Source organism: Apis cerana, linkage group LG10, assembly GCF_029169275.1.
Source record: "Apis cerana isolate GH-2021 linkage group LG10, AcerK_1.0, whole genome shotgun sequence".
Classification (NCBI taxonomy): domain Eukaryota; kingdom Metazoa; phylum Arthropoda; class Insecta; order Hymenoptera; family Apidae; genus Apis; species Apis cerana.
The window spans coordinates 11,822,802-11,847,315 of record NC_083861.1 but is presented as its reverse complement, the minus strand read 5'-3'; the positions used below and the strand labels follow the sequence as shown (position 1 = coordinate 11,847,315).

The window sequence follows — 24,514 nt, the reverse complement described above, 5'->3', positions numbered from 1 at the left end:
CACTTTTATAAAAGCTATTATTGGTAAACCTGGAATCACCTGGATCCTTTGAAAACTTGAACGCTTCGAAAAATTTGAATATTTTGTTCAGCCATTCGGAATAGATTATCCAAAAAATTAATTACTTCCAAATCGTTGATTGAATTTTTTTCACGACACGAGTTACAATTAAACTGTAATCTATTTCGAATTATCTGTAAATTATAAAAAAAAAATTTTCTTGCGACGTTTAAAAATCAAAAAAGTTACTAAACAATGACTCACAAGTTGAGAAGCACTGCAGCAATCGCGTTAAAATAACGCTGTTCCATGGGCGAACGAAAAGAAGAGGAGGAAGGTAGATATCGAATCTACGAAATCGTTTCCGTTTCCGTGCTTTCGATTCGAGCACGTACGTGAAGAAAAAAAAAAAAAAGAAAAAGAAAAGTGTTTCAAAGTGTTCTTGTGCTCAAGATCGTACAGTGATGCGCACGCCAGCGCGGATTTAATTTGCCGGAAATCGTATGCCGGAAACGAGAGCGAAATGTCCGATGGCGGAACGTGATAGGAATGACGGTGTCACACCAGTTTGACCCTCCTTTGCGTCCGTATACGCATACAACATGTCTGTGCCGCACCGGAAAAAACAAGATTAACTATAGATCGCACAAGGGAACACGTTCGTTCTAATGGACTCAATTATTTAACCGTGTAAATTAATTTCTATCTGTATACGTGTAAGAATTATTTAAGTATCGGGTGAAATTGAGTTTTTTGGTCGGAAGAAAAACAATACATTTTCGAAACAATAATCTTTATTCGATCGAAATATGTTTTAGCGCGAAGAAATTCTTCATGATAATCGATTTGAAATATTTGGTGAGTATGGTGATTTGTGATGTATGATTAATGCCGATTGTTTCTTAATCAATTTCTTAGGATGCTGTTATTTCTTTGATTCAGAAAAGAATTTATCTTTGTTTAATATGGATTTCAATCTATTTCGTTCCATATCAATTTTTGAAAACTGAATGGTCCTCTGATCAATAGAATTTTCTGTGGCCCAGCTTAAATTCATACAAAAATAATATAAATTTCTAAATTCGTTCGATAATATATTTCTCGAAAAACAATTAAACTTATACAAAAAAGAACTTACTATACAAAGGAAATATAAAAGTGAAAATATGTTAATCAAAATATAAATGTTGATTATAATTTATTTTAAAATTGACAATTTCACGTTATATAATATATTTTTATATTCTCCTCTTACTTTTGCTCAAAATATCGAATACAGTAGATCGAGAATTAGTCAAATTTGATTTTCTCGAAAGCAGAGGATTAAAATCGTTTTTAACCAATTCTTTTATATCTGAAAAATCTTTCAATATTTTAATGAACAATTTACACGAGAATGACAATTCCAACCGTGGGTGGTACGAATTAAAAAAAAAATGTCCGAAACGTTTTACCAGCGAATAATATACCGTATTGCACGTGTAGGACATTTCGTTGAAATAAATTAACTGTCAGTTTGAAACGACGAACGAACGACTGTTCATCTTTGTCGGATAGAATAGCGATGATTGGGGAGATAACGTTGGAAACGCTCTTTTTCCTCGACGCGCAAAAATAAATTGCGGTCAACCGGGGAACGCCCCTAGTTTTCAAAGCTCGAGAAAAATTTCGCGAAAAAATAACACTCGGCATCGGAGGCTCGAAACATCCGATGAAACCAGAGGAAATTTTCACGCGAGACAAGTTTCGCTTGAAAGCGAACTAGCCCTTCGTAGCTGGTAATAAAACGTTCGCACGCGCGTGTATATCGGATAAATGAGAATAGGTATATACTGTTCACTGGTGAAAAAAGTCTCGCGGGACGGCACAGGGGCAAGAGGGGTCCTTCGCTAGGACGCTTCTATCCCCACTCTAGACGCTTTGTTGACGATCCTGGCACCACACGTTACGTAGCAGAAGAGCTATAATTTGAAATAACTTTCGAAATAAAAATTATCTTCATTTATGAAGTTATATTAAGATAATCGTCTAAGACTATTCATTATTTTGATATAATATACGAAATTATTAATATATTATATTAATACGAAATTACATTTATAAATTAAATCGTTACGAATCATAGTTAGTCCACGTATATTATATCGATACATTAAATTATTTTGAATTCTACAACTTAGGCGTAACTTATACGTAACAAATAATATGAAGAAAGAATAGAATAATAGAAAGAAAAATGTATATACGAAAATAGACGTATTAACCAATCAGACCTCCGAAACTTCTTTCCAGCAGTACGTACTGTGCTCGTAGCAGGTTTCTATGGAACACCCTTCGCGCTTCTTCGACCGTATGCTTGAGTATTCCCCTCTCTGGTATCTGACCCTATTTTCGGAGCACGCGTCCCAATCGTTTTGGTCTCCCTCTCCATGAGCGCACGTGTCGCCAACAGAATGCTGTTACACTTTGATCGCTATTTCACGCTTCAATCGGTGTTTCGAGATTCGAATTATTAATTATTTCGATGGATTCGAGGAAAATGGACCAGACGAATATTTTTCAAAATATGATTTTTTTCGTCGAAATGAAAATTTTCCGGTCCATCTCTCGCCGAATCATATCCGACTCGAAATCTGGAATAAAGTGATGATACGTGATATTGTTTCAAGCGGCAGAAGTAAATGGATTGACGGACGATTAGTAGAGTATGTACAGAAGAAGAGGTGGAATTCGGAGGATGGAGGTTCGAGGGGGTGAGTTGTCTAATTATTCAATTTATCGTAACGCACCGCGCATGCAAATCCATCGAATACACGAATAAGAATCGAAACGCGATCCGTCCGTCGCGCAGCCTATCCGTGACGAGTGTCGTCGCTCCAGTTGTTCCATTCGCTACCACAAAGCGACGAGACGCAACAGTGAAGCGGAAACGATCGAGTACGCGTTACATTATTATTTCGATTGTTGATTTCGCTACGCTTCGTGCGCTCCCCTCTCCTCTTCCTCGATGGATTCCTTTGGCGCGGCTTTTCGAAATCGAGCAGCCGTGCCGTGGCTCCTGTCAAAATTCGTCAAGCTCTGTCAAAACGTCCGTGTTCCCTTCCAAACAGGGAACCCCTTCTTCCACTTCCCCCTTTCGTTTCTTTAAAGCTGTTCCATTTTTTTTCTTTTTTCTTTTTTTTTTTTATTTTTCCACCGTTATCCCTCTCGTCTACGGATTCGATTTAAAGAATGAGGCTTGCGTTATTAAATTTTTTGTTCGAAGATCATCAATTATTTGTTCTTTCGAAATTTAACGCTATCTATTTTATACATAAAAATATATCGAGGAAAATAAATTTCGATAAAACACGAATCATTTTGATCAGTTTGCAGTGTAATAAATGAAATACGTAAATATTCGAAATTTTCGTTTCAATGTCTCACGATATCGGTGATTTGAACGAGCTTAGATATAATTCCAAACTTTTTGCGATTAATGAAAACTTATGAACGAATGCTGTTTGTGATATTTTTTATATGTCTCGTAACAAATAATCTTTTTTTGCGGCGACATTTTTATGCTATGTGTAGAAAAAAAAATTTATATAATATATGATATTTATATATTATATTTGGAAATATATTTAGCAAATGATTCTTTTAAAATAATGTACACAATTCCAAGCAGACTTTGTCATACAGATACATATCGATATGTATTAAAATTCGATATTTTCGATCTAATTTATCGCAATATTGTATGTATTTTCGAAAATATATAATTTTATATTAGCAAATATAAATTAATGTTCCTAGATCATTTTGGTTTTCATTAATTAATATAATAGTATTGAAAACTTTATAATATTTGAAAAAGAAAACTATAAAATATATATAATAATATATCAAAATATATTTTAACCAATGCAAAATTATAATTTCATCATAAACAAGATATTGAATAGATTTACCACTTTATTTTGTTTAAATTATATATGTTCTAAGGTCTAATGTCTAATATATATATATATATATATAACTTAAGAGATTTTCTGTCTGAATTGCCGATGCAAAAAGCAAATTCAGTAACAAACAATAAATATCATCAGCGTCATATATGTAATATACATAACGCTGTAATTTCATTTCAATTTAAATAATCAATAATGTCTGGAATAATTCATTTAAATTTGATGAACTTTGTCTTTTCCAGCGCGCGCTCACGTCACCGCATTACGTAACTTGCCTCATTCTTCCTTTTTCCCGCGAGCAGATCCTTCCACCTGAAGTCATTGTCCGTGCTCTGGCGCGATAAGAGAATCGCGGTGAAACAACATGCAATCGAATTATCATATTAATCGGCATTGTGATTCGTAATAGAGGTTATCGCCTACGGCATCTATGTTATCTATCTGGTCAATCGTGAGCGTCCACGCCTCTTCGTTTATGACTTTATTGCGTATTTACGCGCTAATCTTGCTGTTTACGAAACCCACCGCACGTTATTCTTTCTTTCGTTCCACGCTCAGCAGAGCCGCGTTAAGGAGACTCGGTTACGCATGCGCGCAATAGAATTATTTGCTAGAAGAGCATGCGCCAATTCCTTACCACTTGCTTTTCGGTAATTTTTCTTCGTTCAAGATTAAGATATTTTGTCCTTCGATTTCTTCGATTTCTAATTTATGAATTTCTTTTTCTTTTTACATAGAAGATTTCTCTTTGAATTTTCTTGTATAATAATATATATCTGCATTCAATTCGAAATACGTATATATATATATTCAAACGACTTCCATAACTTTTTTATTTCCATAAGAGACGTTAATGCACGAGATAAACTCTACAAAATGCGATCGAAAGAAACGTCATCGAAATATTCATTTCGCACGAATACAGTGATCGACAGTGACGTTAATTAAATTGCAAAGTATGTACCGGCCGATTCGAGTTTTAAATTTAATAATTTGTCCGCATTCGGCTAATAAAGTATCGGTATGGAATTCGATTCGACTTTAATCGCGCAATCGGAAACATCGTGCGAGCCACGTTTAAGGCTTTAACCGCGTATACCAAGTAGACTCGCATAGTTTGCTCGCATTAAGCGAGAGCAAAGCGGCGCAGAAACGGGACAGGTTAGGTGAATGGATATGTACGAGTAGGTGAGTAGGTAGGTAGGTAGGCAGATAGCTGGGGCAACAGAGGTTGATCGTGTAGGTAGAGAGGTAACGCGTGTGCGCGCATTGATGCACACGTGTTTGCGCCCTGGAGATTCGATCCAACTACCGAAACATGACATCCTTTCTTAGATGACCCATAGTTCAAACCAAAATATATGACCGTGTCTTATTTAAAAAAATCTCGACAACAAGTATTGTATCGATATAATACTAGACTAGTTAAAAGAAAAAATCGTTGTGCACTTGAATCGAACGAACGTAACGTGTAAAAGTATGCGTTTTCTGTATAAACAATGTTCTAACTGTGTAACTGTCGAGGTATAGGATCGATGACTTCGCTCCTGCTCACGTTTTGGAACAATACTAATCAAGTGATGGTATTGTGTCCGCGTAGTTTACGAGTGGCGCACATATGCTCCGCTATTTTCCACGTTGGGACATCGGATGAAGAAATTGTAAATCATCCGAAGCGGGGACCTTCGTTCCCAATCTTTATATAATAAAGGATATTCGTTACATTTATACCGTTATGGATTTGCACGTGAACGTAAAATAAAAATTATGAAGTAAGTGTAAAAAGGAATAATCGAGTTTGCGGAATGCGTTCAATTTGCCGTCGAGTTGGATCCATTATAACCGAATGGTGAGTCGAAATAATTCGCGCATCGCCGGATTATTATCGGCAACAGTGGCATCGAGGCGTTTAATTTTTCGTTCCACCGACTTTTTCCCCCACTCCCTCCGAATTGGCGGGATTGGGTGTCGCGGACGGCGCAATATGTCGCGTGCCACGGTCCCTTCGAAATGGTTATAGCTTTGCTCCTCCAAAGAGGGGGAAATTCGTATCTAAACTGCGTTTTTTTGCCACTTTGCCAAGTTTACGAACCACGTACAGCTTTGCCTGTTGCGGTGTTGTATCCTTTTCCGAAGAGGAAGATATTTTATTCGTAACGTAATGAAAAATTCGAATGCCGCTTTTTGGCATTTACGTTAGCGCTCACATTTCTCCTACCGCTCATTTACATAAATGGAAATTTGCTCGGATAATTGAACGAGACGCGTTTCCTTTGATCTTTTTCAGCGGTTTAATTAATATAACACGTTTTCAACCACGCGTTCCTTTCTCTGTCACGTGTCATTGAATAAGATGTTACGAGATCGATTTTTTTCTTTAAATCTTTGTCGATTAAATTCGCGAGAATATATAGAAGAATATTCGAGAAATATGCCTCGATCATAGCAATTGTTTGAAGCGTTTTTTCGAAAGGATTCTGATTGATTTGTGACTCGTAAATTTACACGCATGTCTAAGAAAATTAAAGGAAAACATTCTTCGTTTAATTATCCGTATATTCGGAAATCTGATGTAAATAAAAATTGAAATTGTTTGGCAACGAGTTTATAATGCCGGATTTTATATATAATTCATCGTGAATATTTTAATCGTTTCGATTATTATTATTATTATTATTATTATAAGAAACGAGAGAGAATGTTTTATCGATTTGTTTAAAGCGATAAATTTCAGAAATTAAATTAAAATGCGTAAATAATAAATAAATAAATAAACGTGCTGAATGATAATCGAAGCAAAAGTCAAACGAACACGGATAAAATTGTTTTATTTTTATTGCTAATGAAATCGTTTGAATACGAATGAATACGTTTCTAGACTTTTTTTTTTTCACAAAAGTAAACGCATCGGATAAAATCGATTACGGATTAATTTTACATATCTCTTTTCTATAAGTGCTTGCACGATCGAATAATTTCGTTACATCAATCATTTATTTCGATTTCAGTAATAATCTATGACGCAAATGCAATAAAATATTCACACGTAATACTTTACATATATATATATATATATATACACACACACACACATATATATTTACATTTTAAAATTAATTATTTCAATGTACGAATAGATTGTAGAAAATTGATAAAATTTTTCGCCTGGTGATAAGAAGAAAAAAAAAAATGTCAAAAATATGAAGTGCGACGCGATAAGAGAAATAAGTTGAAGGAATAATTTTTCATCGTAGGAAGTAATTCGATGCTGATTCAAATTAAGCGTTGAAATGGTCGCGCAATTTTCAACGCGTTGACGAATAATAGTGGAATTAAAGGAGCGAATTATTTGCAATTTCCTTACAAGTAAAAGCAATTATCTTTGATATCAGTTGAAAGTGGTACAGCAGCACTGTCGAGAAGTGGCAAAAGGGGTCGTGGGTGGTCAAAAGTCTCCTCGATTTACATCATCGACGATTACCACCTACGGTCCTGAACCTCGCTGCCAACAGTCACGGAAACATATGCACGCGCATATTTAACGCATAACGGCACACCACGCTGCTCGTACCGTGACATGGGGTTAACCTACAGAGAGGCAATAGACGAGGCAAGAAACCGTGGAAGAAGAAGTTGCTCCCGCTGAAACTCGAAGAAACTCGTGAATAAGCGAACGAAAATTGTCGCAAAGTTGAGATAGAAAGGAAGATAGCAAGTGTATAAAATGCGAAGAAAAACGGAAAATCGGAAAATATTTTCGCGCGAAATTAAATTTTCAGCGTTGTCGATCGTCGTCGATCGATAAAAAAAAAATCGAGCTTAATAACAATAAATTTACAAGCAAGGAATACGCGATGAATATTTTTTAAAACGTTTCGTGGGATCATAATGGAGGGAAAAATCATGAGGGCGGAAACGAGAGACGGTAAAGGAGAGGCAGCTCGAAGCAGACTGAAAAGGAGGGAAAACGGGGAGCAGAAGAAATACGAAACAGATAGACAAGTAAACGAGATAGTGAGATGGCAAGGCTACGCAAGGTAGAAAGGGAGAGAAGGATAGGGAAAGAGAGAAGCAGAAGAGGGGGAGAAGATATTTCCTCCCCGGGGGCCTACTCGTCGATTTTCCCTTCCTCTCGTTCCCCTAGCCATCGCCGTACCCCCTCCGGCGCAGTTGTGCCACTAGGATCGGGGCCTTACGAGCGCGTGACGCATGCTTTCTTGTTTCATACTCGCTCCGTCGGGCTCCGCGTACGCACGTGCGTTCCTCACCGAGGCCCATTCAAGTGTACGTGCGAGAATCCTTGCTTGGAGTGTGCGTGTCCGTTCGAGAATTCGCGCCCTTCGATATCGAGCTCGATTTTTCACCCATTCCCGCGCTCGAATACACCGCCCTCTCTTGTGCATCCTTTTTTCAACGTAATCGAAAATTATAGTGAACGAATCGGTCGGATACAAGCCCGCGAGTGTGAAGGACGTACGACGTGGTGCTCGAATGTGAACACTTTGTATCGTTCGTGGAATTCGAAGTTCGTAGAAGACATTGAACGATAAGCGCAATATTTTTTTCCTCGTTGCTACTCTGCTCGATCTTTGTTGACTTTCGTTACACAAAACAACGCGCACTGTGTACTTTCAAATCTTGTTTACGAACTTTTATTTTGCGATAAAATATGGTCGACTATCCCGCTGCTTGTTGTGCACGCTTCGCTTTTCGTTTACAGGAGCGAATTACGTTTTACGTTTTCGAGCGAAGACCGATACGTGAATCGTGATACGTATATATATATTTCGATTCTTTATATATATCATACATACCTGAGAAGAGGCGTAGCGACGCATAATCTTGATCGAATTAGTGATTTGAAAATTGAAGTTGTTAATTCGAACGAATAGAATAGATAATTACGAAGCGAGCAATACTCGAGAGTTTCCTTGGACTGTTTTACAGCGGCACGTGACGTCACACAGAGAACGCTCGTTCGATATTCACGCAATATTTACACTCGTATCGGTAGTGCGGGTGCGGAACATCGCGATATCTATCAACGTCTTAAACTTTTTTTCGCGTCCGCCTCGAGATCTCTTGTTGACTTTTGCCATTGGATTCCCAGAGGACTCTCATAGCTCCCCTCTTCTCACTAGCACACTCTACACCAATCGTCCGACGATCGGTACGTTCATACGAAACGACGCAAGCATCGAGTTTGCCTCGTCGTTTCTGTTTTCTTCTCGTTCACGTGTTTTTTGCCATTATTTATTACACCAATTCTATTCGACACCGTATCTGTTGTTTCTTCCGATAAACGTAATCGAAATTTTCAGTGGGAATTTTTAAGTGCATTATTCCGAGCGTAATCTTGACGAAAAATTTTGAGACGTTTTCGTGAATTAGGTTATAATATTTCGTATCGCGTCAAATTGTGTCCACTGTGTATTGATGTTTTACGCCATTATATACATATATTTTATATACGATAAAAAGGTTAAACGTTTAAACATTGTTAAAATATTTGCTGTCGATGATTTACGTGGTATTTGATGCGTCGTAAACGTATCGATATATTTAGTGCGATATTGTTTTAAATAAAAAGTGTTCTCGTTCGAAAGTGATTCAATCGAAACTTTCCGGTTTAAAAGACACAAAGTGTTTCGTTTAATTAAATTCACAATCGCAAGATCCACCAGCGACAAAGCAACGCCATGTTCATTCGCGAACGTTCAGAAGTTGCACTTCGAGAGTGATTCGATTTCTCGAGAGACCATTCGGCCTGAAGATAGCGACACCATTTTCAAGCGGAACGAAGATCGATTACGAAGCGGAGATCGATCAAAATCGAATTAGCAATCTCGAATTTCATCAGTATCATCGGTTTCGTTCAAATCGGAACGCGTGTAGAACATCTTGAGCACGATAAACGCGAGAACGTGCGTGTCATTGTTATTTTCGTTTCGTTTCGTTTCGTTCAGAAATAAGAACCGCATCGTGGATTGTCCTTAATCGCATATACGAGACTCGTCGAGCGATAAAGCGTGTGTGCGGTTCTTTGTGTCGGAGACGAGGTGATGAATTGCTCGTGCTCTCGCATATCGTTGCAATCGTTTATTTCTCGCAACTCGAAAAGAACGACGACCCGTGGCGAGAGAGTTTTATCGTTTTCGCGGTGAATATTCGTGGAGCATCTAAGTCTTCGAATGTGACGCTTGTTTCCGCAACATCGAACGGAATAAGGTTAAGAAACAAAATTTGATCCGAGAATATATAGCGTTTTACGGTGTGGTGACGCGATCAAGGAAAATATCGGAAACACGCGATACAATTCCACGAAGTGCGAATCGAAACGCATCGTCGTCAAAGCTGCTTTTGATCTCGAAGAGAAGCAGGAAATAGCAAGTTCTTGCCATTGCACTTACGCTTATCTAACGAAAGACTTCGATTGTCGAGCAAAAAAGCCACTTGCAAAGCCCGCGCTCTTTTCCACGCGCCGGATCTAACCTAAAAGATAGGTTTCTCGCGCTTAATCGCGATCTAACCTAAAAATCAATTCTCGATACGATTGTGAGAGCGGAGTGAGAATATTCATCGATGAAGAGTAGGCTTTTGGCCGAAGGCTACGTTCTCTTATCTTTAATAATTGTTTAGAAGAACGAGTGAGAAAGGGAAAAGGAGATATAAAGAAACAGCGAAGAATCGTGAAAGAGGAGGAGGAAAAAGAGGTGGTGTACGTATCGAGGACAATCGTGGGTGGAGAGTGGAGCTCTCTTCTGGATAAGGCTAGCATAGAGGAAGAATTATCGACGATAAATTATATTACTGGTGTCTAGGAAAAATAATCATCGACGAAATAATTACCTGGTGCGCGGCGAGCAGAAAACGATTAATCGTCCTTTCGATTATTCCCAGCCGGACTCGGTGAATCGGGAAATTTTAAAAGCAACGAGCGAAAGCACGAAGCGCGTAGGAGTGGTGCGTAGCTGGTGATATCGTGGGCGGTGTGTTCAATGATCGTAGCGTTGTTGTCGGTTTTGTCGTCGATCGACGTGCGTCGAATTCGCCTGGATGCCAGTTTTGGAGGGTGGTGTAGCTAAAAAGCGAAGTGTCGACAGGACAGCTCGCAAAATGCGGATGAGACTTTGCACCGGTTCCAAGGAGTCGTATACGCTTCTCTCCAAGAAACGGTAATTTCTCACTTTTTTTCATATTTATGGATTTAACAACTCTGACTATTTTGATTAGAATTTTATAATTTTAAGCGATTTTTAATCGACATTCACCGCATTAAAAATCCTTTCCAACTCATAATTTAAAACATGATTACATCTAATTCAAACCGTTTATAAATAATCTCGATCCACGAATTGTTGTTGGAATATTGGAAAAAAGACTCGAAAGATCGTTGAAATTGGGATTAAATTGAAAAATTTGTATTTAGAAGCGCGATATGTTCGGGATAAGATTTCAGTTTGGTTATTCCGCGGGATGCGAATTAGGGTAGCGTGTAAGTATTCTTCCCCTACGGTGCACGTCGTTAAGAGTTTAGAGCATGCCCGTTACATCCTGGACGGGAGCGTACCGTGAAGTTTGCATGAAGCAACGTAACGAGCCGTAATCTCGCGGTAATTTACGAAATGACAGTCCATAAATATTTCGTTGGTAAATTGTGATTACGGGTTTGATCGACTCGACGTTTTTTTGTCTTGACGCTCCTCGCCCCCTTTTCTTAACTGTAATCACTGTTCGCGTTTTATGTAGCCCACTACGTGTGTGCGTACACTACCGTTCACAAGTATCCGGACTCCTTTTGACGGACTCGTACAAATAATAATGATACTCGAATCTTATCGCAGATTGAATTAAAACCAATAATCTCCTGATTATTATCCAGATTAATATTCCATTCGAATAATAACGAATGTATATCAGGAGAGATAACGAAATCATAATTTTGCAATCACGCTTGCTGTCTTCAGAAAGCAAACACCTGTCTGGACGCTTTGGTGGACGGTATAGTATTGTGTACGTGATTCGCTGTTGAATTCCGGGGAAGGATTCTCGACTCGGCGGCGTTTCAGAAAATCGGAATGCAGCGCGATACACGCGGATGCGCCAGCGTTCCCCGGAAACGTGTTTGTTTTTCGATGCGCTGCTGAGCGGACACGAGCGATTTTTTATGGCGATGCACTACGTTATTGTACGCCGCGATTGTTCCTCGAATACTTGGCGAACAGGCTGTACCCCTCGTTTCGAATACGAAGCCTCTCGACGAGACGATAAAAAGATGGCCGTGATATAAATCGGAGTTTCCCCTCCCCGTTCAACAGGATTATCAAATCTGTCGGTAAAGTAATTTTACCGACCGGGTAAACGTGCCATTAAAATATTTTTATCGCGTCAATTCACTTACGAATCTGACAAATGCCACGGATTATTCTTCTTTTTTAATTGTTAACGAACGTGAGCTGATTCCTTCGTAAAGTAATCGTCGATTTTTATGGATGCTCTCGAGCATCAATGGGATTGACGATTCTTTAGGAGGAATAAGAATCGAACGGTTCTGAATCGAACGAGCATCTTGAGACGCTTGTATAATAAATTCGTGGACATATTCTAGATAGCTCTTGCCGGCCTATTTGAATATCAGCAGATGCATATCCGAACGTCTAATTTTCGTATTATCCGGTTAAAAGGATTCGTTCGCGAGGCCAAGCCTGAAAATACGATTTCTCGTGCAATTCATTTAAATGGAAATGAGGTATACGTCAGAGTGTTTCGCGGCGTTTTAAATATCAATTCGTCCTCGTATAATGGATATAACTATAATTACGCTTATTGAGATAATTAAAGGATCCTCCTCGGTAAGAATTCTTGGAAATAAATTGGACGTCAAGAATGATAAAATTCGCCTTATTAATATCTGCATTAATGATAAATCTTATACAGTGGAAATCTCGAGTAGCTATCATCCAATCTTTTTACGATTTTTTTTTTTATTCGATCTTTTTCTTCACGAATTTTGTTAATTCTTCGATTTAAAATTCATAGATATTCAAAACTTACGCGATTTTGGTATTTGCGTTTTATTTATTTTCGTTAGGGGTCGGAGGGGGAGGTGTAATTAGCGAAAGAATCAATTAGGAGAAAGATATTGGCAATACGATTAAGTAGGGAATATTATTTATCGTTAATTTTTCGTCTTTAAGGATGTCGGATATTTTTATCGGGTATCCATCACGGATGGAACGGTTCGAGTCAAATACAGCGCTCTATATTTCATCGTGCACGCGCGCGAGCACCGGAACTAAAAAAAGAAGACACGGAGGGATAGCACTAATATAACTCCAGACATATCCGCTCCCGCCAGATTAATTCACCGTTAGCCTCTGCTTTCGCGATGTAACGTGTCTCCCCCAAACGCGAAAACAATTCCGCTAGAATTCGTGCCTCGAAATCCCTTAAAAAATTGTTACAGAATTTTTCGTTTGAAAAGGATTTTTCTCTCGACGATGCAAATTATTCTTTTCGATTCCTTTAACTTAAGTTTAAATAATATACGTTTCGTCTTTTATCCATAATTTTTCGAACTTTCGTCATGGCTTATATCGTTCATCGTACGTTGAAACCATTAAACGTTTTTTGCTATTTTTCTTCGGTCACTGCGCGCATGCTCCATCCGAAGTTTGGATAGATGGCGCTCGAGTAATTTCAGTCCTCAATTTTCGACGGCTGACGGTTATTACGATAAAAACCAGGGAGCTAGCCGATATAACCTGAATTTAGTCGCGAATTTTTTCTACGGTTAGATCACTCGTCGCTTAAAAACTTTCTTGTATCCGGATAGCTCGATTATTTCTATCCGTACGTAACGTGTGTAACGTTTATCGATATTTTCAATATTGGTCTTTCCGTGAATAGCTGTATCAATTTAATGGACAGCGCGTTCAAATTTCTCGAGAGAAGAGAGAATCTACGAGTATCGTTTAAGGACCGACTCTGCGTACAAAGAGAGATCTTTCCAACTCGCGATTAAGTTTAAAAAAGAAGAAGGAAAAAAAATGAAATATCGCGATGACAATCGTGTGGTAAAATTATGGTAATTCGAGGACCAAGATATCCGCCCGTGCCATAAATATTCATTCAGACGCGGGAAGAGGGGGTACTTAAACTATTTACATAGACGTGGATACGAGCGGATTGAGAATTCGAAATGGGCCTCGGTGAAAATTTTTCGTATCCGATTACGACTGAATACGATAAACGTCTTGATGATTCGAGAGAGGGAAGGGGGAGATCCCTTTCACTCGAGACACGGATAAAAATATTACCACGATTCTCGCGAATGAATCGGTGCGCTCGTTGTGTCGAAAATTGTCGTGTTATTTATTATTAATCTTTCCAATATCCACGATGATTTCCACTATGATTTTGCGTTTTTCCCCCTTATTTAAAGAATCTCTCTCTCTCTCTCTCTCTCTCTCCGCCAACCGAAACCTATTCCTGATTTCGTTCCTAAATTAACCGTCACGTGGCACAATGACGAAAATGATGACTATATTGGATGGAAAACGTTTAGGACCCCCTGGAATTATCGACATTAATACCGATTTAGTTGAAAGGAGACGAGAAGGAGGGAGGGGTAGGCGCAGGTATAGAAAGCCGAGTGCTCACCCCTTTATACGTGTTGGCTCGTGTAACGCGTGTCTACTCATTGAAAAGTCTGCGTTAAGCCGGTCAGCGTTAAGTCGACGGTGAACCAATAAATCCTCGGCCCTTTGATTTCATAGGGAATGCACGAATGCCGCGGCAACACGAGTGCCCTTTCAAGTTCTATTTAACACGAGACGTGGCGTGTACATTGCGTACGCGGATACTGTTACAAACGTATTGCCAACGGATCTATTATGGTCGCGTACAGCCGTGTCAAATCCACGTTCTTGCGGAGGATGACGTCCATCATTATTGGCAGATTCCTTTATTATAACTTTGCCAATAAATTTGAGAAAATGCGATATGTCGGGTTAAGAATGGAAATAGAGGAGGATGACGCATTGAATTTACGAATTTACTCTTCGAAAAAATTAAATATCGAGATATCGAGGTTGTTTTTTTTTTTGGAACGAGGTAAATACGGCGTCGAAAAGTTTCGTAGATTCGGGTCAATTTTAACGTTGCTTATCATGGGAAAAGTTTTAATCTCGTTAAAAGCGACATTCATCCCGCTTCTGAATCCATAAATACCATATGTGTATACTTTGTAAACGCCTCAATACGATCACAGATAGAATTTTCGTCGAAAATTTTAAAAAACTTTGAAAAACCTTGACAAATAATATATTGCAGCTTTATTGATTAATTTGGTATAAAATTTAATGAATTGAATGTTCTTGTTATTAAGTGAAAATATTTTTTGAATTTTATTAAATTTATTTATTTTAACGTAAATAAAACTTTTTTTTACAAGTTTAGATCCTACTGGTCCTTTGTTTTATTTTTTCGATTCTCATTTGACATTTTCTGATGCTAAGTTCGTAGATATTATACACATTGATATGGGTATCTATGGTTTAGCATTGAAAATTGGTAATGTGGACTTCTTTCTTAATTATGGCTATAAACCGCAATCCGACTGTGCAGTAATAATCTCCATTTCTGTCGGAACAAGGTTCGTACAAGATTCCTAGATATTAATTTTTTTAATTTTCCAAAATTAAAATTTAAAATTTTTTATAAACAATTTAATATTTACGAGAAACTCAAAGTCAAGAAAAACCTGGAGTATCGTAATATACATTATTACAGTTTCTAGATAAGATCAACGAACGCATTTCGAAAAAAGAAAATAATACTCTCGAATATTCGAGTTCGACGACAGTCCATGTCTTAAAATTTTTGCGTTTCTATGCCTCTCTCTCTCTCTCTCGTATCGACGAGCCGCGCATTATAAATTAACATGTAACGTCGGGATAGAGAACAAGTGAGCGTATGTTGGCGATATCTTGACCGGATTCTCTCCACGGATTACTTCCTTTCTTCTTCTGGCCACACAGAGTACAGCTGCCAGAGTCCGTCTCTGCAACGCCTGTCCTTCCTTTCCCCCCACTCCGCGCCCTTCCCCACGATGAATCGAACCTCTGTGGCGAATCGCGTTACACGGCATTCGGCGAATTTTCGATCGGTCATAATACGGAGGAACATAGCGTGCGCGCGCCGATGTTTAAAACTCCAAACACTCGGCATTTGGAAGCCACTCTCGCGGGCGACAGTTTCTCTGCCTGTATTTCTCTCGATGGAACGAAACTACGAATAACGCTAAAAGAGGAATTTCGTTCTCCCCGTGAAGATCGATGCTTGAATGCGATTTAAAAGTTGACGAATACGAAACGAAGTGATTCGTTGGTAAAATAAATAATGAAAGGAATATTTACGATCGGTCTCGTTCTTTTTCATATAGCATTTTATGGATACTCTCTGGAAGAGAGAACGGTCTAGCAACCGGTCTATCTTTGGAGGAAATCTTCGAAGGGAATCAGCGCACGGTCTCCGAGGATGAAACGATATAATTGAATTCTTTGTCCATTACGCTATCGCGTTTCTTCGTTCGAAGGTATTCGCTACCGTGCGGGATGATTTATTACCGAGATCGACATTCCGCGGATCGCGCATCGATCCCTCTCTGCGCCCTCGATATGGAATTTTTCCTCCCAGGATTATAATCCATTCTTGAACCTGAGGCAGCGAGAAAATGGAATCGCGCTTTCTCGTAAATTTCTTATTTCTCGTCCCGAGTATAAAAACCCGGGTCGGTGACCATTCGGTCAATTTTTTTCTCCCTTAATCTCGTCTCGAATTTTCAAAAAATAAAAAAGAATTTACCCTCCGCTCTCTTCCCTCGACTTTTATTATTTCGTATCACGTATAAGGAAGAAGCAAGGCATCGTACTCCGTATAATAAATGTATTCAAGCTTGGAAATTTCTCGTGAAAAGTGCGATGTCACAGTGTCGGGGGATTCGATCTTTGCATAAAAAAACCGGAAGACGACGTTGGCCTATTTTGCATTCATTAATTCGAGGCAGGCGCCTACTTCTTAACCGCATCATCGCGATGATGCATCCGTATCGTTGCGAAAACGTTGAAAGGAATAAGTATGGGGATAGAAACGGTCCATTGTGCAGCGAATGACGATTCCTCCAACGGTTCCAAGAACTCGCGAAGTTATGCGAGGTTATTTTTCAATTTCTAATTGTTACTCGTTTACGGATTACGGTACACACGTATATATATATATGTTCCTTTGACTCGATAAAAGAGTTAATCTCCTGGATCGGATTACAGAGATCGGTTTACAGCCCGGTCTGGCTTCGATAGTTTCGTTAATTGTAACATTTGTCTTATTTTTTTTCCCCGCGTTTCCGCGTTTCAAACATTTATGAATCGTTGCGATAATGAAAATAATCGAAGAGAGGCTTAATTTTTGAGGCGAATCACCGTTGCTGATTCGAGGATGGCGAAGATTGTAGAAGGAAGGGGAAGGAAAAATTTTTCATCGTGCGTGTCCGCGTTTAATATTTCACGTTAAATGCGTTTCACGCTCGAGAACGGAATAAGTGGAGAATTAATCTTGGAGATAAAAGGAATTTTTATAATTAAAAAAGAAGAAAAGAGACGAAAAAAAAAATAACGCAGAGATACAATCGCGCCTTATTATTCGCTTTTGTTGAATAATTTGAGAAAGGATTTTTTGCGCCGTCGATATCGTAATTGAGCTTCGCAACGGTCCGGCATTTCTTTCTTCGTCGCATCTCTAGAAACGCATCGCGTTGATTGTTTCTATTAAACGCAATCAGTACCATTCACTTTATTGCCGCTGTGTATAAAGTTATTTAATGGGGAGGGGTATTAACGGTCAGGGTAGCCTCGATAGAAGCCATTACGCTTTATTTCACCGTTGCATCTCCTCCCTTCATCGGCCATTTTTATGCCGCGGCACGAACTTGTTCGAAACAGCTCGAGCCAATCTCCAAACTACTTGTATCCGCGAAGAACATAGGCGATCGAAAAATTTTGTTACAACGTTTTAAATACAAATTTCTCGAAATTAAACGCGATCGAAATACTCGACGAGAAATTTTTAAAAACTTGGCAAAAAGATTTCTCATTCGAGTTCTTTATGGCACACGTTTTGGTTAAAAATTTTTGGAAATGCGATCGAAATACTCGATGAAAAATTTTAAATCGTTTTAACAACTTCATAAAAGGATAAAGCACACGTTTTAATTACAAGTTTTTGGAAATTAAAGAAGATTCAAAATTTCTCGAAATTAAAATCGATTGAAATATTCGACGAGAAATTTTTAAAAACTTGGCAAAAAGATTTCTCATTCGAGTTCTTTATGGCACACGTTTTAATTACAAATTTTTGGAAATTGAAGCACACGTTTTAATTACAAGTTTTTGGAAATTAAAGAAGATTCAAAATTTCTCGAAATTAAACGCGATCGAAATATTCGACGAGAAATTTTTAAAAACTTGGCAAAAAGATTTCTCATTCGAGTTCTTCATGACACACGTTTTGATTAAAAATTTTTGGAAATTGAACAAGCACACGTTTTAATTAAAAATTTTTGGAAATTAAAGAAGATCGAAAATTTCTGGAAATTAAATATTCGCGATCGAAATATTCGTCGAGAAATTTTTAAAAACTTGGTAAAAAGATTTCTCATTCGAGTTCTTTATGACACGTTTTAATTACAAATTTCTCGAAATGCGATCGAAATACTCGATGAAAAATTTTAAATCATTATAACAACTTCATAAAAGCATAAAGCACACGTTTTAATTACAAATTTTTGGAAATTAAAGAAGATTCAAAATTTCTCGAAATTAAACGCGATCGAAATATTCGTCGAGAAATTTTTAAAAACTTGAAAAGATCTCTTCGAGTTCTTCATGACACACGTTTTGATTAAAAATTTTTGGAAATTAAAGGAGATCGAAAATTTGACTATTCTCGACGAAATTCGAAACGATTCACGTTTTCCCTTTTCGATCGGTCGAAATCGTGATGATCCACGTCTGCGCGATCGACCCTTGATTCGAAAATCCGGATCACGAGGGAGGATTAGCAGGGGTTTAAGTCGGCGGCCTGGGGTGGCGAAGCCCTACCTACCCATTTTTACGAAGCCGGCCGCGCTCTCCCGCTCCGATCCATCATTCCGTTCTAACGTACGCGCTTCGCTTCACATCTAATCTCCTACCAACCCACGCGCTCGAATTACGTCCACCTCGAATTATCATAGCCCGATCATGATGTCGATTTCTCGCCGATCGATCCGTCCTCCCTTTGTCGCTTACAATCCTCCATTCTTGAATTCTTGATTCTTGGAGAAGAAGAAGGAGAAGGAGAAGAATGGAATCGTTTCCTTTCGCGTTTTTTTTTTACGCCGCGTCATCGTTGGTGAGACAGACCGGAAGGAGAGTGACACGATCCGACAGGAATGTGGAACGCGTTTGGAAATTGAAGGGAATTAACCCGGGTCAAAGATCGGCGAGAAAAAGAAGATTTTTCAAAGTATTGCGTCACCACTTGCCGGATCAGACGGAACGATGCTTTTATTTTGTCATTGGAAGCGGCAAGCGAGGATTTAATTAAGCATCTGCTTCTCTCTCTCTCTTTCTCGTTAGTCGCGAGTCGCATCGATGATGCTTGCAAAAAAGAAAAAGAAAAAAATCGACGCCAATTTGAAATAAGAAACCTTTGAATTTGTTATTTTCGTTTCGAGATGTAATACGAAATCCAGGCTTTTTCTTTTAAAAAAATTTTCCCTTCAATTTCGATATTTGTATTCACTGCTATTTCTCGTCGATTTGAATCGAACGTTCGCGTTGAAATTTCGGATGGAAGGTGTTTCGCAATCCGGCGGTTGGCTTCGCTTCTGGACAGGAAACGAGCAATTAAGCGGGCAGAGCGAGCTTATCTCGCGAAGCGAGAGACGGAGGAGGAAGGGGGGAGGGTCGTAAACTCGTCCACGAATCCGTCGTGGCACGAGTCCGTGTCGTGGTGCACGAGCGCGATCCGTGAAACGATCATGATTGGAACGCCGTAAGAGCCTATCTCGCCGTCTCTCTATCCGCAATAAAATCGGTGATTTAGCTATGGCGAAGATCGAACGTGCGTATAAAATTGATTTACGCAAGAAAGGGATAAAAGATTTTCTCGTATCCTTGGCGATTTTTCCTCTTTCCTTCACTACATCTGTCTTCTTTGTCGCCCGCAAACGCGGCCGTCCATGATAAATCCGTCCAGCGCCGAATTTTATGCTGGCAACAAATTTCGCGCAACAGTGCGCTTGTATTTCACCGAGAGAACGTTCAACGTCGCACTTCGCCTCGTGAAACACAAGCCGCGCTAACGTTCGCGTCGTTAAGAAACCAGAATTTCTCGTACGGGCGATAGTCGTACAGGGGGCACCGGTCTGTTTCTAAGCAAACACATCGGAACGATCGGGTTTTTGATACATAAGATCCTTACGATGTTGAAGGCATACGACACTTGCCAGCTGTGCTCTAAACCATCTTTCGAACAACGACGGTCACTGTGTTTACTCTCTGTGCTACACTCGAAAGGAAAGAAAAATGCATTCGAATATAAGATATAAATTCTCGCAGTGGAAATAGTACTATATAATTGGACAAAATTAATTTTCAAATGTATAAAAAGTAATTGTTTCGCTGCAGTGTGGAACAACTGTACGTTATTAAAATTCTAAATTCTTTTTATTCGCGTGCATACGCGAACTAATCGATAACTGATTGGTCACATTTCAATAGTTCCATAAATATTCCGTAAGTTTATTAAGAAGCATTTAAATTTCCATTTTATAACATCTCGAAAGATTTAATTTAATTTATAAATTATCGATAAGTTTTTTTCTTGCAAATTAAACTTAAATAATTACTATTACATCTTCTAATAGTGTTTTTTTCATTTTATAATTTTCAATTTTATCGTTAGTTTGTTAAATTTATAATAATTTATAAGATAGAAACTTCTTCTTTTTAATAACCATTTTTCCCTTAACATCCGTTTCTTATACCAATTCCCAATCAATTCAGTTTATCGTGCGTTTGCCAAATTCGCTTTCGAAATTAATCGTCTGCCAAATATAATACCAAAAACCGGAAAAAAATAATTTATTATCCAATTAACTCCTATTATTCGAACCAACTGTGCGTCTCGTAGATTCCACGAGATCCTGCCTATTAATAACACGATAATATTAATTTTTCACAAATTATGAAGACATTTATATATATTTTATCGATATGATTGTCCATCCCCTCCTTTATCTGAAAAAAAGGAAAAAAGTGCGAATCGTAATCCGACATCCCGTTTGCGGACCGTTTTATTAAATCAATCGGATTAGGGAGAGGGTAGGGGGGAGTCATGTTTGCACAAAACAGACGTTATCGAGCACGTAATCTCGGTGAATGGAGTCGTCGAGCGTAACCGCAATTCCGTCGTATGCGGAAGCGCGGCCGTATAATGCTCGAGGAGGGAGCGACATGCCTGCCTCCCCGCCGACAATGGCGGCGGATCGGGCAGGGTGCGCGGGACAGTGGGCACTTTGTGAGTCACGCGTCGCCGTCCACCCCTCGGACGGAGATCATCATCCGACGACCCCTGCGGCGAGCCTTCGATACTCTCCTCTCCGCCAATTTTTTCCTCTTCTCGCTCCGTGCCGATTGTCATTCAAATGTACGAATCGCGAGACGTGTGTGTATGGGATGCTGGTACCTCGTGTGTTTCCGTTTTCTTCTCTTCGAGTTTTTTTTTTTCTGCTTCTTTCATCTCGAGTTTTAACGAGTTTCATCGAGAGCGGAGGTCTCTTTTGATTTTATTGTAATCAATCTTTGGTTAATTTATGTTAAATGTGAGAATGATGTGTGTATATATATATATTAAAATTTAAAGATCGGTTTAGTTATTTATTTAAAATTGTTTCAATCGTCGCGTTATATTATATATTTATAGGGATAATTATTCGATTATCAGTTTCTAATAATCGAAATTGATTTAAATTTTTATAATTTAATATATATGAATCAAATTCAATATTGTTAAATTCAGGGTATTCATAGGATCAATATCATTGATGACCAATTGATTTTACAGAAAAAAATAGATTTACAATTTCATCAATTAAATATAAAATTTTTAATGATGGAAAACAAATAATTAATAAAATAATAATTGGGATTACTGTCGTATGTTTTATTTTCATATCAATCGCCATATGTCGTAATTTCGTCGTTTTATCGCGCCCTCGAGCCGAGTTTAAATAAGCTTTGGATCGAGGATTTTATCTTTGGAAAAAAAAAATTTTTTTCTCAGTATTTGCGTGAAGGATTTGCGATTTATTTACGTTATTGCGTTTTCATACGTGAAATATGAGTTCCATTACGCAACGAACGGTAGAGACTGGTCACTGGGCCCATTGTAGTCGTACGGGTAATGACAATCGGCGATGTGCACAGCACAGTGGGCACTTTGTGACTCACTTTGCATCATCCGCTGCAACAATCCCCAAGCCATCGTTATTGTCGGCCGATTCAGTTTACGCGATTTATTTTTTTCTCCCCTCCTCTCGACGCTCTCGTAATCGATTTGCGGACGAGTCTATCGGAAATAAAATTACATACTTATGAACTGACGGGCACAGGGAAACCCGTCCACCCGGAAACCTCGATATTTGCCAAGTTTTCCTTCCGTCGAATTTTAAATTACGTCCAATTGTTTTTTTCTACTTCAATTTCTAACGAAATTTCAGGATACTTTGAAGAATGTTCACGGATGTATAAAAAAAAGAGGATGATTTCGACGGAACAACTAGGCTTATAATATTCGAGTACCTATTTTATATATAAACGATTGTAATCAAGAAGGTAAAACGAAAAATACGAAGTTGAAGATGTAACACGAATATATTCGTCGGGTAAAATTGGAAGTTAATGAAAAATATTAATTTTATTCTCTTTTTAAATTAAACAAAGAATTGATCTTTTGGTTGTAGGAATTTTTTTTTGAAACGACTAATAGAAGATTTTCCAATTTTTCTAACATTTGTAATATTTGTCATTAACCTTGTTTACGTACGTATACATACGTATAGAAGGCGCATATTTATCGCGTTGAAATATACCGATTAAATGTCGGTTTAAATTTCTCTCACGCCAATAACGAAATTGCTGTAATGACGCTCCATTCCCAGTAACGCGACCGCGCTTTCTAATTGGGCTTATCCCGTGAAGCGTGACGCGTTCCGATTAGAACCAACCGATGAAATTCGGTCGTTTCGCGGTCGTTTCGTCCAGTCGGTATATACGAACCCTGTTTTAATTTCGTGTTAGGCGTTCCTCTCTAAACATTTCCAACCCGGTAATAATAACGTATTCGCGTAACCGTATAATTAAACTTTCACGGCATGGAATTAAATTCCGTAGGAAAAATGTTGATCGATACTACTGCATCGTGATTGACGGATAATAAAAATGTGAATAGTTTGAAGTAAACGAATGTTGAAACGCGCGTTTCGCTCTTTATCGGTTTGCTAGATTCGTATTGGGGAGGGGGAAAAGGAGACGTGTGCTGCCCATTGGTGGAAAGAAGTCTCGCGAAGGAAACGTTTATTTTCACGCGTATTCTTTTCTCTAGCGTTGTATTCGTCACGTACACTAATTCGATCGCGACAGAGACGATCTATGTCGTAGAATTCGGATTCTACGATATCGACATGATACATAAATTTCTTATTTTTCGTAATATAAATATAATTATGATTCGTTTAATTTTATAATTAAAATTGTGTCAGAATTGTCAACGAATAAAGTTACTTCGATAAGTTATCGTTCGATACATAATAATAACAATCGGAAATAGTGGCCGAATTTATATAAAAATTAATTATAACAACCACGAAAAAATGTTATATTAATGCATTTTAATAAGTAATTATTCAAAGTAACTTTTATTTAACTTTTTTCACGGATTAATATCCAACTTTGTTGTCAAAGCGTCTGAAGTGGCGGAGAGGCGGTCCTTTTCAGACTTTTTTTCACCAGTGAACTAACGATACGTGCACGTAAGTACGTACTTACGTGCGGGTTGCAATACAGATAGTCGTCTAGGCCTCGAGAGTAGAAAGAAAATTCGAAGCGAAGTCGGTTCGAGAATTATTGCCGATATTAAATTGTATGGGTTGCATCGAAATAACAGGGTGGATAACGATAACTACTCTTTATCGTAACGAGGGGAGAGGGTTGGGACGAGGCAGCGGTGCGTTACCGATCGTTTCGACGATAATATCGAAAGCCACGCGAGGAATTAATCTTTCGATCGAGGAGGGAAAAACGATGCAACGATGCATAACCAATGTTGAGGTGGGGCAGCTACGAAGCTACCCCCTTTCGTTCTAAATTAATACGTATCCCTACGTTTTATAAGTGACGAGATATCGGCGATGGGAAAAATTTAACAGTCGAAGTTACGAATAAATTACTTCAATAATT

At 38.4% G+C, this 24,514-nt stretch overlaps 1 protein-coding gene and 1 long non-coding RNA gene across 11 annotated transcripts in view; one reads left to right on the top strand and one right to left on the bottom strand.

The window, feature by feature from the left end:
- LOC133666802 (uncharacterized) overlaps positions 1-10,652 on the bottom strand; it is a 36,539-nt gene extending 25,887 nt beyond the window's left edge. The window contains exon 1 of the long non-coding RNA XR_009831482.1: positions 8,768-10,652. This is a non-coding gene — a long non-coding RNA (uncharacterized LOC133666802). The remainder of the gene's footprint in view (positions 1-8,767) is intronic.
- Positions 1-24,514, top strand: part of LOC114578087 (rap1 GTPase-activating protein 1) — a 101,778-nt gene that overhangs the window by 25,432 nt on the left and 51,832 nt on the right. For 6 of the 10 annotated variants that reach the window (XM_062080611.1, XM_062080618.1, XM_062080617.1 and 3 more), the window contains one exon: positions 2,670-2,753. The exons of 2 other annotated variants lie outside the window; for them this stretch is intronic. In XM_062080611.1, the coding sequence (XP_061936595.1) occupies positions 2,670-2,753 (84 nt within the window). Of the gene's footprint in view, positions 1-2,669; positions 2,754-10,680; positions 11,129-24,514 lie in introns of those variants that run through there. 2 more of the 10 variants (XM_062080612.1, XM_062080619.1) reach the window with 2 other exon arrangements.